Source organism: Rhinopithecus roxellana, chromosome 1 (assembly GCF_007565055.1).
Source record: "Rhinopithecus roxellana isolate Shanxi Qingling chromosome 1, ASM756505v1, whole genome shotgun sequence".
In the NCBI taxonomy this organism is placed as follows: Eukaryota; Metazoa; Chordata; class Mammalia; order Primates; family Cercopithecidae; genus Rhinopithecus; species Rhinopithecus roxellana.
The window spans coordinates 155,420,162-155,436,688 of record NC_044549.1 but is presented as its reverse complement, the minus strand read 5'-3'; the positions used below and the strand labels follow the sequence as shown (position 1 = coordinate 155,436,688).

The 16,527-nt window shown below is 46.0% G+C and overlaps 1 protein-coding gene and 1 long non-coding RNA gene across 2 annotated transcripts in view; one reads left to right on the top strand and one right to left on the bottom strand.

Moving 5' to 3' along the window:
• Positions 1-4,540: 4,540 nt before the first annotated feature.
• Positions 4,541-8,192, bottom strand: RTP2 (receptor transporter protein 2). The gene is given in 2 exon segments (XM_010352624.2): positions 4,541-5,057; positions 8,029-8,192. Coding segments are annotated over 2 exon segments (681 nt in total).
• A 239-nt stretch (positions 8,193-8,431) lies between these two features.
• The window catches only part of LOC104653582, a 29,984-nt gene continuing 21,888 nt past the window's right edge, over positions 8,432-16,527 (top strand). The window contains exon 1 of the long non-coding RNA XR_746703.2: positions 8,432-8,604. This is a non-coding gene — a long non-coding RNA (uncharacterized LOC104653582). The remainder of the gene's footprint in view (positions 8,605-16,527) is intronic.

Sequence of the window (16,527 nt, the reverse complement as noted above, 5' to 3'; positions counted from 1 at the left end):
CATGAGTCTCTATTTTTAGAATGCATGAGGTCGCCCTGTTGCTTCTACCTTTAGAATTTCGGGGATTGCCCAGGTGTCTCTATCATCAGAATGCCTGGGGTCGGCCAGCAGTCTCTTTGACCACAGACAAATGGCTAATGGTTTGGCAATGGAGTGTTTAGTGACAGTTTCAGAAACATGAAAATGAGATTTCCATGGATTCAGGAGTAAATAAAGAGATGGAGATAAATGTAATCTACTCCTTTGAGAAACTTGATTTTGAAAGAATTTTCTTTTTAATGAATAGTCCAAGGGGAATGTGGAGTCAAAGCAGTGTCATTCTAGTTAACTATGGAAAAGACACAGATGTATTTATTTTCTGAGAAAATGAGCTGGTAGAGAAGGAGAAGTAGAATACGTTTATCTTTCGTTTTCCCAGATCCCATCTCTTTTCATCTGTTCTAGCCCCCTTGTCCTCACTTCCATTTTCAGTGGCTCATCATCACCCAACTTGCAGTCCTCACCACAGATGCCCCAGCCTTGCTGACCCTCTGAGGCATGACCTCTCCCTTGACACAGTCTTGGCTGTTTATCCTTACCCCCATCAACCACAATTTCAGTAAGAGATGCTGCTGATACCACTTCATCCCAATCCTGTCCCTTCATGTTCCTTAAGATTCCCAGGGTTGGCCAAGTTCTCTGGAGATCACTTGACTCCCAGGCTCGTTGATGTCCATTTTCCCAGAAACCACCATGCACCTGCAGCGGTCAATGGCCCCAAGGGGCATACACCCTGCACTGGCCCTGCTGAGCACTTTCTGCAGCTGACAAAAGTGAATCCAGAACCTCACGTGCCTGCTAATTTACAACCACTCCAGCCTGATGCTCTTCTTGTACCCTTTTGCTGAACCCAACCAAATAAAGGCAGAGGTTCTTTCAGATTGCCTAGTTCTTTGCTCTTGCAGGTCCACAGAGAAATCTGACGAGCCACCAGGATTCCATTGCCAGCAATGGAGAAGAGTAAAGCCAGCCTGCGGAGACAGACAGCAGGTGGGGCACAGTACTCAAAGCAGCCCCTCTCTGAGAGCACATCTAACCAAACACTCCATCCCTGCACCTCACCTTCAGCTCTCAGGCCCCACTTGGGGGCTCTGAAGGTGAGCTGTAGAAAGATGTGAATCTCAGGGGACAATTAAGGGTGTGAATAGGAGAGTTTCTGTTTCCAGTTCCAGACAATGATGAACACAGTGTCATCGGACCCCAGCTCATGAGTCAAACTGCCCGCCTTACAGCGATGCCTGAGGGAATGGGCACAGCAAATGCATTTACCTTGATGAGGTGGTCCCATGGACTACCCAAAGGGGAAGGTGCTGGGGGACAGGTGCTGTCTGCGTCCACTTACGCCTCCCCTTGGGCATGACCTCCCCTGCATGGAGACACATAGCCCTGCTCTCACCTGGAAGATCCACACCTGCAGATCTGCCTCATCTGCCCCATCTCCAGGAACTAGGATGGCTATCAAATTTGCCATAGTGTATTTTCATACAGAATGACAGAGAAGAATCTCCCTGCATCATGGGTAGCTAGTTGTGCCATGTCCTACCACATCTCTGCTGAGCACAGGAACGTATAAACACACTTTAAAACATGTGTATGGGCCAGGGCTGGTGGCTCACGTCTGTAATCCCAGTACTTTGGGAGGCTGAGACAGGCGGATTGCTTGAGGCCAGGAGTTCAAGACTAGCCTGGCCAACATGGTGAAACCCTATTTCTACTAAAAACACAAAAAAATTAGCCAGGCATGATGGCGCATGCTTGTAGTCCCAGCTACTCAGGAGACTGAGGCAGGAGAATCACTTGAACCCGGGAACTGGAGGTTGCAGTGAGTCGAGATCATGCCACTGCACTACAGCATGGGCAACAGAATGAGACTCCATCTCAAAAAAACAAAACAAAACAAAACATGTGTATGATCCACCCTGTGATCTGCTTCGTATCCCAGACCCAGTTGACCAGACCCACTTTCCGTCTCCTCTCCAAGCACCCACCAAACCAAGACACGCACACTGAGCTATCATCTTGCAATGAATTTCCGCAGGTCCCCCAGCTGCCTTTTGGGGCACAGCTACTTTCAATGAAAAAGAAAAGCCAGAAGTTGTGCTTCTGCTGAGATTCTTGCAGCCTCCTTACAGCTAAGTGTTGCCTGACTGGGACTCATCTCTGATATCAGGGCATCATGCAGCCAAGCCTGCTACAGCATGGACTTCCATGTTCAGGTTAGGATGGTGGATGGCTAATACAGGGCCTTCTGCAAGCATTCTGCCAGCCCAAGTACACTTCACAGCTTTGATAACATTCTACAGGACACCAAGAAAGTTTATGAGGAAGTGCTAGCGACGTCACAAGTCTACGACTGACTCCCTATGAAAGTACTACCAAGAGAAGTAGTCACTGAAACCCACCTGAGGGGCATCCTAAATTAAAACATTTTATGACCTTGCCTGTCTCAAGAAACGCAGCCCCAGCCTAATACTCCATAAGGAAGGTGGCCTTGCTGAAGGCATAGTCTTTACGCAATCTCTACTCCTCATCTTGTTTTCCCTTTTCCTTGTTCTCCATCTCCTACTTCGCAATCCACCTTGGTTTCCAACACTTGTCTCAACCTTCCATTTCCTTGACAACTATTCTCAGACACACTTTTCTGTCTCAAGCTTGTATTTCCTTCAAGACACAGTGATGGGCCAGGAGTGGTGGCCCATGCCTATAATCCCAGCACTTTAGGAGGCTGAGCAGGACAGATGTTGGAGCCCAGAAGTTCGAAACCAACGTGGGCAACGTAGAAAAAAACCCATCTCTACCAAAACAAAAAATACAGTAATTCCAGGTATGTTGGAATTACCTGTGGTCCCAGCTACTTGTGAGGCTGAGGTGAGGGATCACTTGAGCCCCTGAGAGTTCAAAGCTGCAGTGAGCTGTGATGGCTCTACTGCAGTCTAGCCTGAACAACAGAATGAGACCACGTCTTAAAAAAAAAAAAAAAAAAAAGACACAGCTGTGGCATTTATGGTCTCCAAACCTTACAAAGGGGCTGTAAGCAATTGGCAATTGGCACCCCACTCCTATGGTCTACTTTCTTTCGCAGACCTAGCTGACCAGACCCACTTTCTTCCCCCAGCCCCTCCCCGACTTCCACCCCGCCCCCACCCCCCACCACCAAGACAGAGTCTTGTTCTGTCACCCAGGCTGGAGTGCAGTGGCGCAATCTTGGCTCGCTACAACCTCCGCCTCCCAGGTTCAAGCAATTCTCTTGCCTCAGTCTCCCAAGTAGCTGGGACTACAGGTGTGTGCCACCACACCCAGCTAATTTTTGTATTTTTAGTAGAGACAGGGTTTCACCATGTTGGCCATCAGGCCTAGCTAATTTTTGTATTTTTAGTAAAGGTGGAGTTTCACCATGTTGGTCAGGCTAGTCTCAAACTCCTGACCTCGTGATCTGCCCGCCTTGGCCTCCCAAAGTGCTGGGATTACAGGCGTGAGCCACCACACTCAGCCCAGACCCACTTTCCATATCCTCCCAGGAAATAACGTAAGACAACACAAGGACCTGCAGATGCTACTCAACAGAGAGCCACACACAGAGGTCATCTATTTACAGTATATAGCTACCTTTACCACACCCCACCCCACATTTACCTGCCCCCAGAAGGCTTCATGTTGCACCTTTAAACCTGTGCCCACCTCTTAGTGGTAGAAGTCCGCATACATTTAAGTGGGAATTTCAAGTTCTGGACTGGAGTTCACCAACAGAAATTTCTGTAATGATGTTCTATATCTGTACATTGCAATATGTTAGCCACTGGCCACATACGGGTACTGTGCACTTGATATGTGGCTGATGTGACTAAGGAACTGAATTGTTAATGTTATTTCATTCTAATTAATTTAAATTGAAATAGCCACATATGGCTAGCGGCCAACATATTGGACAGTGCAGCTCTAGACAATTCCAGCCAAGCAGACCCTAGAACCAGAGTAAAAATCTAAGCTTCAGAACGATGGGAGCAGGCTCTCCAGGAGAGGACCAGGTACCTTGTCCCTAAGCATTGAACGGGGCCACTGCCCTCTCCAAAAGGAAGCAAGCCACGATGGGCAGAGGCAGCTGAATGTGAGTTTGAGGACGAGGCAGGGTTAAGACGGAATCTAATGGGGTCATAATGGGGGATGATATATGGAAATGAAGCATAAGGAGAGGTAGAGATGGAGGTGGAGGAGAGAAAGGAAGCAGGTCCCTCCCTGTTGACTTCGTACTAGCACCAATCTTGGCAAGCTCTAAAACCTTTATTACACCCTTTTCCCCTTCCCCCCTTTATTGCCACATCCAATGAAAGAATCATTACATATCTTCTAATGCAATCCCCTCATTCCACAGATGCATAAACTGAGGCCCAGGGAGGTGACCCGGCTGTCCAATCATATGCTGAATCTGTAGCAGGATCAAGACCAGACTGTGTCCTCCCCACTCTCAAGCCCATGTGTCCTCTCCCACCCTTAACCAGCTCCACTAAAGGAAGGCAGGGCTGCGGAAGGAGAACTGCAGGTAGACAACGAGTAGACAGAGAGAGGCCCAGAAGAGGCACCAGCGAAGAGACAAGAAGTTGTAACCGGATCCCGACTGGGCCCTCGGCTTGGAGGCTTCAGAGAAGGTGTGGGCGGTCACCTCCTCCTCCAGCAGCTTCTTGCTGGGCTTCCAGTGCACGATGCCCTCCTGGCAGGCCTCGCAGAACTCTGTACGATGTGGCCCGCTGTCCGGGCGGCTGGCCACGTGGATGCGGTACTGGCCACCGTCCTCGTCGTAGCACTGCTCGCGCAGGCTGGTGATGAGGTTGTCCACCAGGCCCTCGATGTTCTCCTCCAGCATGCTGGACTCGTCCTCCCTCGCCGTGCCGCACTCATAGCACAGCTGCTTGAAGACACGCATGCGCACCGAGCCCATCCGCCGGGCACGGTCCAGATGCATATGGAAGAGGATGACCACGTGGGCAGACTGCCAGGTGTGCCAGCACCAGGAGCAATGGAACCTGCCGGGAGGAGAAGGAGGGGTGGAGAAGGTGGGCCTCCCAGAGACAACCCGCCCCGAGGAGCTCTGAGTGGGGAAAAAGGCCTGTGTGCCCGTGCTTGGAGATGGAGGCAGAGTGTTTACTGCCCTGTGGATTCCTTAGCACTCCAAGGCCTGCCTGCTATCGCCTCCTCCTGGTGAGCACCCCTGGGACCCAAGCAGCATCTTCAGGAGCCAGTGCCCGAGCCATCTGGCATCCAGCAGTGCTCTACAGCGTGCCTCCTGCAGTCTCAGCTACCCCTGAGCCCAGTGCACTCAGGTCTTGCACCTGGGCGCTGTGCAGGGTCATTCCCCCTCTCTGGGCTTCATTTCTCATGTGTGAAATGAAGTGTGTTGGTGTTCAATAAGGGTCCTTCCTCTGTGACCTCCTGCAACTCTAATAAGAAGGATGACATACACCATCTAACTCACACATCTTGCTTACTCTGGGGAGAAGAGAGGCCTCTACTTGTGCCAAGCACAGACCCTGGCACACTGTAGGTCCTCAGTATGCCACTGAGAATGATGGGATGGGTAGGATCAACTGGCTTTGGGAGGAACTACCAAGTTTAGTTACTACATCTTCACAAAGAACGCTCCCCAGTCTCTTGACAAGTCATCTCTAGATCCCACTCTAGCCCTGCAGTGGGGACTGGAAAAGTGGGTACTCATTCCCATTGCCACTCCTCACACACACACAGACACACACACACACGCTTTGTCTCTCTCTCTTACACGCACACAGGCCACTTGGCCTAACCTGGGTTTTCTAGAGTCCCAGCCTCAGGAAGTGTGGTGGGTGGTAGCCTGGGGCTCATCTAGGCCAGCCCCACTCATTCCCCCCCACCACTGCCTGCACACTTCAGTGATGCAGCACTCCTTACCTCCAGGGCAGTTCTTTCCTTCCCTGAGACGAGCTTCCTCCAGGCCTCTGTTACAGAGGCTTCACAGGCAGTCCATCCACTGAGCTGACCCTGTCCTCATCACTGGCCCTTTCTGAATCCATTGTATGATGGCCTTGAAGGACTTCTGATGAGGAACTCAATTCAATCCAACAGACACCACTCAACACCTACCATATGCCAAACACCACTCAACCCAGGCTGTGGGATGGAGACAAGGCCAAGCCAGTCCCTGACCCTTGAAAGCCTGATCACATGAGCATAGCACAGTACCCAGAATGGCCCAAGTTGGGGTTGACAGGTCAGAGGAACCTAGTTGGTACTGAACCAGGAGAGGTTACCCTGTCCCCAATGCTGGGCGAGAGCTGCAGGGCATCTGACTGTTTAGAGACAGAGTGAACCTGTGCACAAATAAGCTCATGGGCAACAGTTCTTCAGCCCTTCCTGAGGCCAGCTGGGAGTCACAAGTCACCAGCCAGGAGTAAGAGGAGCTTATCCCTGAGGCAAGAGGAGACATAAGTTTGCTGAGCTCAGCCCCTAAACTCTGGATCCCAGGCACTCAAGTTTCCAGGCCTCTGCCATCTCTCCCAGCAGGCAGTTCAACTGCTTTATGTTTTCAGTCTCCTTCTACACCTTTTTACATCAAGCCAACCCAGAGTTGCTTCACCTCCATCAAACCAGGCCTCACATCTTAAATTCAAAAATATCAGATCTAGGGGCAGGGGAGCTTAAGAAGCATCTCGTCAGCCCTTTATTTCACTGAGAAGAGACTGACGCACAGATAGTAAGAGAGGCATCCACGTACACACAGCTAGTTAGAGGCAGAGCCAGTGCCCAGCACATAATAGGTACCCAACAGATGCTTCTTGAATTGATGGAACTGACATGAATCAGCCAACCTCTGGCTTTCTGTGTTCTTTTTTCACAAGCCAGGTTTACTCCAATAATTCCAGGTCTTGGGGCAAGAGTACAAATGTGAGCTCCCTACCCACATCTTGCCTCCTCTGTTCCCATCCTCAGCACCATTCTGTACCGTGAGAAGCTTCAAACACATACACGTGTGAACAGCCCAGCCTTTGTGCCCGTGTTCTGGCTACATCTCCAAATCACAGTCACCTATTGGCCTCTCTCGAATCAAAGGACACAGGGAAAAGGCCTGCACAGACCCTACAGATGGCCTCCTTTTAGATCATGATTTGGGACTGGGACTACAGAAATCCCTGCCCAAACTACCGGTAGTTTGGGCAGGGATTTCTGTAGTCCCAGTCCCAAATCATGATCTAAAAGGAGGAAAGGCATGTGGACTTTAGACAGCCTTGTCCCCTTGGCCTCAAGGACTCTTTGCACTGCGTTGAATGTGCAGTTCCTATAAAGAGTGGGACCATGGGCTCTAAGTTCCTAAAGAAGGTTTTGCTCAAAGTTAAATCTTTTTATCACAGGTACATAGATAATAGAGCTAGAGTGGGTAGGATCGATTATCTAAGACCAACCCCCTCATTTTGTAAATATAAAAACTGAGAGCCAGAAAGGGAAACAGACTTGCCAAGTTTACAGGGCTACTTGGCTGTATAGAGCCAGTTCATAGCACATAGCAGGTGGTCAATAAATATTTCTGTATTTGGATCAATTTGGATTAATCACTAAACATATCTAGGACCAGAGCATAGCTGCACCCCCCACATCCCCCCAACTTCTAGGTTAAGGCTTTCCCCAATGAAACTCATAGCTTCCTTCCTTTAGTTCCAACTCACTCTTTAAATGTCAGAGATTGCAGGGACATAGAAGATATTACAGCTCTTCATTTAATGTGGACAACTAAGACCAAAAGATAGACCATAACTTGCTCAGGATCACCCAGGGAGTTAGTGGTATTGCTAGGATTAAAACCAAGAACTCTGTGACCCAGCCAGCTATTCTTTGTCTTTTTCCCCCATCTGAGCTGACACCAGAATGAGCCTGCCCCAGGGACGGGGCTCTATCTCTCCCTGGAAAGTACCCCACAGCTGTGACCCATGGACTGTCTTCAAGGTCCCTCCCCAGTGAGCCTCTCACCTGCCTGAGGCATGCTGCTCCACATACTGCTTTCAGCCAGGGGTCAGCTCACTGGGCTTGAGGTTGGGGTCTATGATGAGCTCCCAACTGTCTGCGGGCTTTGCCACCTCCATCTTCTCATAGAAGACTTTCTTCCACTCACAAGTGGTCAAGCTGGTACACATAGTCCTGCTGGCAGAGGTGGCAGTTCGAGCTCAGCCCTGGTGAGAACACAGAAACAGCACGATTAGGTGTGGGACAATTCAGTGTCTACAACCTGAGAATCCTCATCGGCAGGACTGGGAGGAAACAGGACCCAGCTCCCTCCTTTGTTACCCTGGAACCTGTTACCATGGTAGCCAGGAAGGGCACCAAGAGGGAGGGCTGGGGAGAAGGGAAGCCCCAAGGGGGAGTTTCAGGGCCCTGAGCTAGGCTTGAGAGGCAGTGCTGGGTAGGACTGAGAGGAGCAAGCATGGTGGGAGGCCCAACCTCAGACCACACTCACAGAGGTTTCCAGAGGTCTCCAGGAGGCAAGGATATTTGGTGGCCCTGCTTCACCCAACTGCTCTTCTAGCATTCTCCACATCGTGTGCTATAGTTACTATGACAGCCTAGGAAGTCAAAGAGAAATGAGGGACAGGGAAAGGCAGAGCCTGCTGCTTCCACACCCCCTGATGTGCTGTGACCATCACTTACCGTGTGTCTAGCACAAACTGCTTGACCCGTGTGCTGGCCAAGGCAGATCAGATCAGGAAACTGAAGTTTATGCAACCCCTAAGTGACTCATCCAAGATTCAGATCTAGGCCTTCTGAAACCAAGCTCATCTGTTTATTTATCTTAGTACTATTGTGCTCCTAAAAGGGAATTGAGTGAGCAGTAACATCTCTTTGTCGAGGGCAATCTCAGACCAGTTGGTGAGCTAGAATGTAATTTCATATGCCACGAAAAACACAGTAATAACATTTCAGATTCATAGCACCATAGAACTGTTAGACTCCATATTCAGTTCCTGGTCCTAAGCCAGGCTAAGGCGGCTACTGGAGGAGTGAGTTTGTTCTGTGCTGCAGGCTCCTGCTGCCTCCATTGGTGCTAAGCTGGAGCAAGAGAGCATCCATAGCTCTGTGATGCCCAATTTAAATTCTTTAGAGACTAGAGGGTAATTTGATTTCAAATTTGGTAATCCAGGTGAAGACATGGTCACCTGAAGGGAGGTAGCCTTGAGCGTGGAAAACACCAGGCATGTGGCTGCTTACTCTAGCTTTGGTCCAACTTCCAGCTGTAATCATCTTATAATTCTTTAATCCGGAAATCTGGATCCCTGAACATGCGGAGTTTCAACAGTAAACAGCATCAAGAAGTGAAATAGGTTGCTAAGAACCAGAAGTTCTTGGTGTTGAGTTGCCAAGTGGTTTTCCGGAAGGGTGAGGTCAGGGGCAATGTCACTGGATTCTCTCTTGAAATGAAAACGTGTTACTCTAGTGGCTTTGTGCTAAAGACCTCAGAAAGGACACAATTGTCTTAGAACCATTGGTAGCTCTAGAAGAGCTCTTTTATTTTTAAAAATCTGATTTGTTTCTTCAACTCTTCATTTCTTAACCAAAATTTCTTGACATTGAATTAAGACAACGGAGGCCTAGAAATGGAAAATTATTGGCCCAAGCTCTCAGGACTGGGTAGCTCAAACCTCACAGGGGATTCCCTCAGAAGCCAGTTACCAGACCAGGTGAGACAGAGGGATCCATGAATGGCCAGGAATTGAATGAAGCTGAGATGAGCTTATGGCCTGGCCTAGACCCTCGTGCCAGGAATGAACTTCTGAGAAATATTATACCCTTGTTCCCAGAACAAATGGCAATAAAGGAAAAACAGAAAGAGGATGAGAATTGTCAGGGTTTACCTATTGTGTGTGTGTGTTTTTTTCCTCAAATGATGCAATCCCCTTAGGCCTAGTGTCAGGTTTAATTTAGCATAGCAGCTCTCTAAGCAGAGACCAATATAATTCATCTTTCTGTATAACAGCACCATTTTCACTTTTCATACAATCGGTGGGCACAATTACTACTTCAATTTTCCACGAACGGCACTGTGTTATTCCAGATCCCATGATTTAAGAGCTTACCAATGTATACTGTGTACAGCTGTGGCCACATCACACTCTGGCAACTTCATTATACATCTTTTATCTAGGTAGTACTTTTTCAAATAAAGAAATTGTTATTTCTTTATAAAATAAAATACTGTGCACCTATATTCTGCAAACAAATCAGCAAGGGGGAGAGGATGGATAAAAGAATGACTTCTCCCCTTCAATTTGGAGTGCAAGTGAATGAAGAGCTTTGTAAAATATTTATTATTCAAATTTTACTTATTAGAGTAATGTAAGACATGCCAGTGTGGAGCCTAAAATGACAAAGTAATGAAGAGTTGAAAAGGTGTGTACATCAAAATCATCTAGGGAGTTTTGAAAATGATATATACCTCTGCCTCAGAGATTTCAACACATGTTCTTGAGGAGACAAATTTGCTCTCCACCTGCTCCAGTCCTGGGAAGGATCCCTTCTATTGCCAGCCATTGTTACCGATGCGATATGTTGTCCCACAGGCTACTGGAGGCCAAAAATGAAAAACGAAAAAAGAAGATTGAGTAAAATGAGCAAGTGGTTTATAATATGCCTTTCCCAGGAAATAGATCCAGGATGAATGCAAGCTGTGTCCTGTCTTCTCCTGTCTCTCTGCAATTCAAAGAACCATAGACAATGCTATAGGGCGAATCCAAGAGCCCCTGGGGAGTATTTTCAAGCGATATTAGGAAGGCCTCTCCATCCCCAGGTTGTAGCACTTGGCGAGAGCATGGTCCAAGCTCGCACTCTTTGGGTGGGAGCTGACCTCTGAATCTCAGGGGAGGCCACACAGAGCAGTCTGTGGCTCTCTAATAGTGGCGCATAGTGTAGAAACAACATCCCAGGAAGACTTCACGCTGCCCTTTCATTAATTGGCAGCAACCGGAGCAACTGCAGGCAGGTGACGTTCTGTTTCTGCTGATGTCCAAGGGTCCAAATTCTATGCGCTGTGCTTCTCAATACTCCAAAGGCTCTGGAGTCTGTATTAAGAGTGGCCATATCTACTTATCCTTTTTTCAGGGCCTTATTATCCTACGTAGAGATTTGCTGAAGAATTATCACACTATTTATGGGATGTAAATAAATAAAAAAACAGATGGAAATAGGGTGTACTCCATGCAAAGGAGAAAAAAAAAAGAGATGGGGGTTGAGTTAGGAAGGAAGAATGTAGAGGGTCTGGGGACACTTGCAGCGGGTACAGCCTATGCTGCTTCTGTCCAAGAGGCTGAGGGCCTTCTTCAGAGTTCCTTAGCTATACTCAGAGAATCTGTTAGTTTCTGTTGAGCTGAGGCTCAACACACACAAAAATAGCCATGACTCCTCTCTGGGACACTCCCAGCCATCAAGGCAGGGTGAAAAGGGAGCATGGGATAGATTATGCCACCTTTTGAAGCATCCATTCTAAAAATAACAGTGCTGGGGTCAATATCCTGGGCAGATTTTTAAAAATACATATCTTTCCTTTTAAACCCACATTTACCCAGGAGAACGTGTGTAGTTCCAGGGCTTTCCAGGAGACACCAATTCACACAAGGAAAGGACCCATTAAAGCTGAGTCCATTCCTGAGGCAAGTCTTTCACTATCAATAGAACCAATTTTACCTTGAGTGTCTATCTTTAGGAACCAGGTCACCTTCCAAATACTGATGGGGATTTCTCAATGAGCAGTCAGAAAGGCTGTTTGGCCCCAACACTGAGCTCAGTTAACTTCCTTGGAGACTTTCCACACGCAGAATTGACTGTGTACTTCAATTTATATGGGAGTGAGGAGGGAAAGGACTAATACACTCATTAGTATTATATTTACCCTTAAGGCTGGATACTGACTTTCCTTTTTTTCTTATCCAAAAATTAAGATGAAAGTGTTCAAGTGCATAAAATTGTACAAACATTACATAGATATTACATAAACAGGCAGTTAAAAGCCCCCAGTAAAGATTTAAACAGACCACTTAGCTCTGACATTGGAATCAGAAGATACGCAGTCAATAGGAGTCACAGGCCCAAAATGATCAGGCTGTGCTTAGAGTTAAGTTAAATATTCTAGAAACACTTCAATTTATTTCCCCAGTTGTCAAGCAATTGGAAAGAGCAGATCTACACACTATAAAAATGCTTTCTCACTCCCAAGGATAAGGCAGGCAGGTTTAATAGTAAAACAAACCATATGAATTGCAGATCTTACACGAGATGTAAAACAAAGATGTTAAACGAAGACGTTTTACATGAGATGTAAAACAAAGCATATGAGATGCAGATCTTTAGATTTCTCAGGAAATTTGAGCTTTCTTGATATATGCTTATAGATGCTATAGTTAGAAAGCTACGTTTCTTGCAAAGTCCCAAGGTGAATGTAAGAAAAGCTTGGGAAGAGAGAATGCTACAAGAAAATCCACTGACAAGAATAAAAATAATTTTAAAAGAGAAAGATCCATTGTTAGTGAAACAAGAAAATGGCTGCAACTACAAGCCAGAACATCTAACAATTACAGTTAAATTTGGATATAGAGTGGGAGCACATGAAGTACCAACGCCTGCCTCACTTCATCTCATGCAGACTGAACATTTCTTTTCTTTTTTTCTTTGTTCTTGGGACAGAGTCTCACTATGTCACGCAAGCTGGAATGCAATGGCATGATCTCAGCTCACTGCAACCTCCACCTCCTGAGTTCAAGTGATTCTCCTGCCTCAGCCTCCTGAGTAGCTGGGATCACAGATGCGCACCACCACACCTGGCTAATTTTTGTATTTTTAGTAAAGATGGGGTTTCGCCATGTTGGCCGGGCTGGTCTCGAACTCCTGACGTTGTGATCCACCCACGTTGGCCTCCCCAGTGCTGGGATTACAGGCGTGAGCCACCGAGCCTGGCCAGAGTGAGTATTTCTTTAAACATGACCTGCCCCAGTAACAATGAACACACCTACCATGCACATCTGGGTTCCTAATACTGTTCTCCAGTTAAAACAACAGCAGCAAACTAGGTCTTCTTGGAAAAATTATATGAAGGCTCATTCATTCCTGTGTCTGGAGGTTGATGCTGCCTGGGAGATGGGACCACAGCTAGGGCTATAGGACAAAACATCTACACATGGCCTTTCTATGGAGCCTGGGCTTCCTCACAGGATGCTGGCTGAATACCAAGGGCTGGTGTCCCCAGAGAATCAGGCAGAAGCTGTGCCTCCTTTCATGAGCTACCCTCAAAAGTCACAAAGCAACACTTTCACCATTGCCCAGATTCAAGGTAAAGGAACATAGACCCCACATTTGGAGAGGAGGAAGGTCAAAGCTATGTTGTAAGAAGAAGATGCAAGTCGGGAGGGACCGTTGTGATGGTCTTTGGAAAACATGCGTCATCACAGCAGGTAGGGAGGTCAATAAGGCTTCCACAGAAGAAGTGTTATGTGAACAAACCCTTACAGGATGAGCAATTGGCAGCTAAATAAAAATTTTTAAAGGGGTGCTCTTCCCTAAGGAGGGGAACGCATGGGCAAACACTTAGAAAATGAAATGATACAGAATCATTCTTGAAACTCCATATCATTTAGGACATCTGGGTCACACAGAAGAGTGATGGAAGTTGAGGCCTGAGAGATATGTGGGACCTGGATTATGAAGGAGTTTTTAACGTCCTGGGACAAGTAAGATTTTGCCTTAGAGGGGATATGAAATTACTAAATCGTTTTAGGCTTGAACTACATGATCGTATTTGCATATCAACAACGTGCTATTTAAGCACATTGCTCTCTCTCCCTTTTCCCCATAAATTGGCTGGTGTCTAAAAATGCTGTTTCCATGACACACTTGCCGTGAATTCTAATCCGCTTAGCTCTTTGCAAATCTAGATCCCTCTGTAGGAGGTGTGAAAAGGACCTTCACTCCGTTATCCAAAAGTGCTCTCTAGCGAGAACACTGCATTGAATACGCTTTTGTACACTCCCAATTGAAACCCACTGGATTAAGTGTCATGAGAAGATGGAGAAATAGTTTACAATGTTTTATAATGAAAAGTAATTAATAGAGTTGGAATATTAAATTTTTAATGAATTTTTATTGTCAATAAAGCTTCTATGGACTATTTTCCCCAATGAAGGTACATGTGAACAAGAAATAGATACACTGATGCTTATAAGTCTCCAGTAGTACATCAGCATGTGACAAATGAACACAGACACCCAGGGGCTATATCTACCAAATTTGCCTTAAGTCTCCTACCTAGATATTTTATGCTATAGGAAGACAGAAAAATCTTCATGTGGATTTATGCTGGTAGGCAGGGGGAAAGAAGGAGTTTGAGAATAATTTACAGTGAAGAGTAAACTCTGTGATGATAAAGTAGCAACTGTTGGTGCCAGTGCCATAGCAGTTACTTAATCTGTGTCATGCCCTGAAAGGCAATTAAGTGAAGTCTGAGTGGGTAAAGAAACTCTTAAGATTCAGTCCAAAATGGTTTCAAAGTCCAAGGGGACCCATTGATGGAAGCTGGTCATGGGCAACACCAAACTCATTCTATCCAGAGAATTTGTATGATGCAAGAAATAGCAAAAGTTTCAAGCTGATTCTTGAGGCATCAGAAGCTGGACAAAGAAACAGCAGACTAGTTCCTCATCTTAAATACTAGTCGCAGGAGTGGACCTTAATTTAATATACCTTAATTATAATAAAAGGTAATAGGGATAAAGTCCTCACTATGCACTATGAGTTTTTCTAAGTACTTTACATGTGTTAATTCATTTAAGCACACACAATAACCCTATGAGGTGGATACTGTAATTATTTTCCCCATTTAGATAAGAGGAAACTGAGACTCAGAAAGGTTGAGTGATTTACTAGTGGTCATATAGTTAATAAGTGACAGTTCCGGGATTTGGACTCATACAGTCTGGCTTACTGACTATGCATATTTATCCACTAAGCTATTCTCTAGGCCCAGTTTTTTTTTTTTTTTTTTTTTTTTCCTGTCTTCCCAGGAGTAGAACCTAGGCACAGTTTCTAAAGTAATAAACTCACTGTAAAATGTCAAATGATACAAAAATATATTAACTATTAAATGAAAGTTCCATATCCTCTTCACCCCACCTCTCTCTGCCCTTCGTTTTTTCCAAGTTACTATTTTTTTCCAAGTTACTATTGTTAAACTACTTTTTCCAAGTTACTATTGTTAAACATTTAGAATTTATTTGATTGAAAAATGCATTTGATTTTTAAAACATTGCAGTGTTTTATAGGACCTCTAATGTTTAAAAAAGTTACATGGCATTGACATCTTCCAAGTTTGGTGCACAATGGCTTGTAAGACACAGACTCGAAGCTTGTTTGTGAGCCTCTGTTAGCTGAGCACTATCTGAAACCAGCATCAGCACCTCACCGTGGCTTGCATGTTCCACTGCACAGGCAGTACCTTGGGAATTTATTAAAATACTATCTCTGGTGAGCACGCCTGTAATGCCAGCACTTTGGGAGGCCGAGGTGGGCAGATTATGAAGTCAGGAGTTCAAGACCAGTTTGGCCAATATAGTGAAATCCCATCTCTACTAAAAATACAAAAAATCAGCCAGGCATGGTGGTGTGCACTTGTAACCCCAGTTACTCAGGAGGCTGAGGCAGAAGAATTGTGTGAACCCGGGAGGCGGAGGTTGCAGTGAGCCAAGATCACACCATTGCACTCCAGCCTGGGTGACAGTATGAGACTCTGTCTCAAAATACATACATACATACATACATACATACATACATACAGGCATACATACTGTCTCTGTGTGAAAATGTTTATCTAAAGAGGGAGGAACCATCATTAAAAGTTGAAAAAATGTTAACATGATGTGAGGACATGCACTGGCAACATGTGTGTGATGAATAATTTTATGTCAACTTCACTTGGCCAAGGGGTGCTCAAATATCTGCTCTGACACGATTTCTGGATGTGTCTGTGAGGGTGTTTTTGGAAGAGATCAGCCATTTGAATTGGTGAATTGAGGAAAGCAGATGGCCCTCCTCTTGTGGATGGGCATCATCCAATCCATTAAGGGCCTCAACAAAACGAAAAGGCAATGCAGGAAGGTTGAATTCACTCTCTGCCTGACTTTTGAGCTGAGACATTGATCTCCTCCTACCCTCAACTCCTGGTTCTCAGGCCTTGAGACTCAGGCTAGAATCTACAAGATTAGCTCTCTGGCTGTCAGGCCTTCAAACTATGCCAGTGCCTTTCCTGGGTCTTCAGCTTGCAGCTGGCAAGACTGTGGGATTTTCAGCCTCCATAATCACATGAGCCAATTCCTCATAATAAATGTCTTCCTAAATATCCACACACACACACATATATAATACATATATTATATGTATGTATATGTGTATATTCTATACAAGCACACACACATAAATATCTGTCTTATTGGTTCTGTT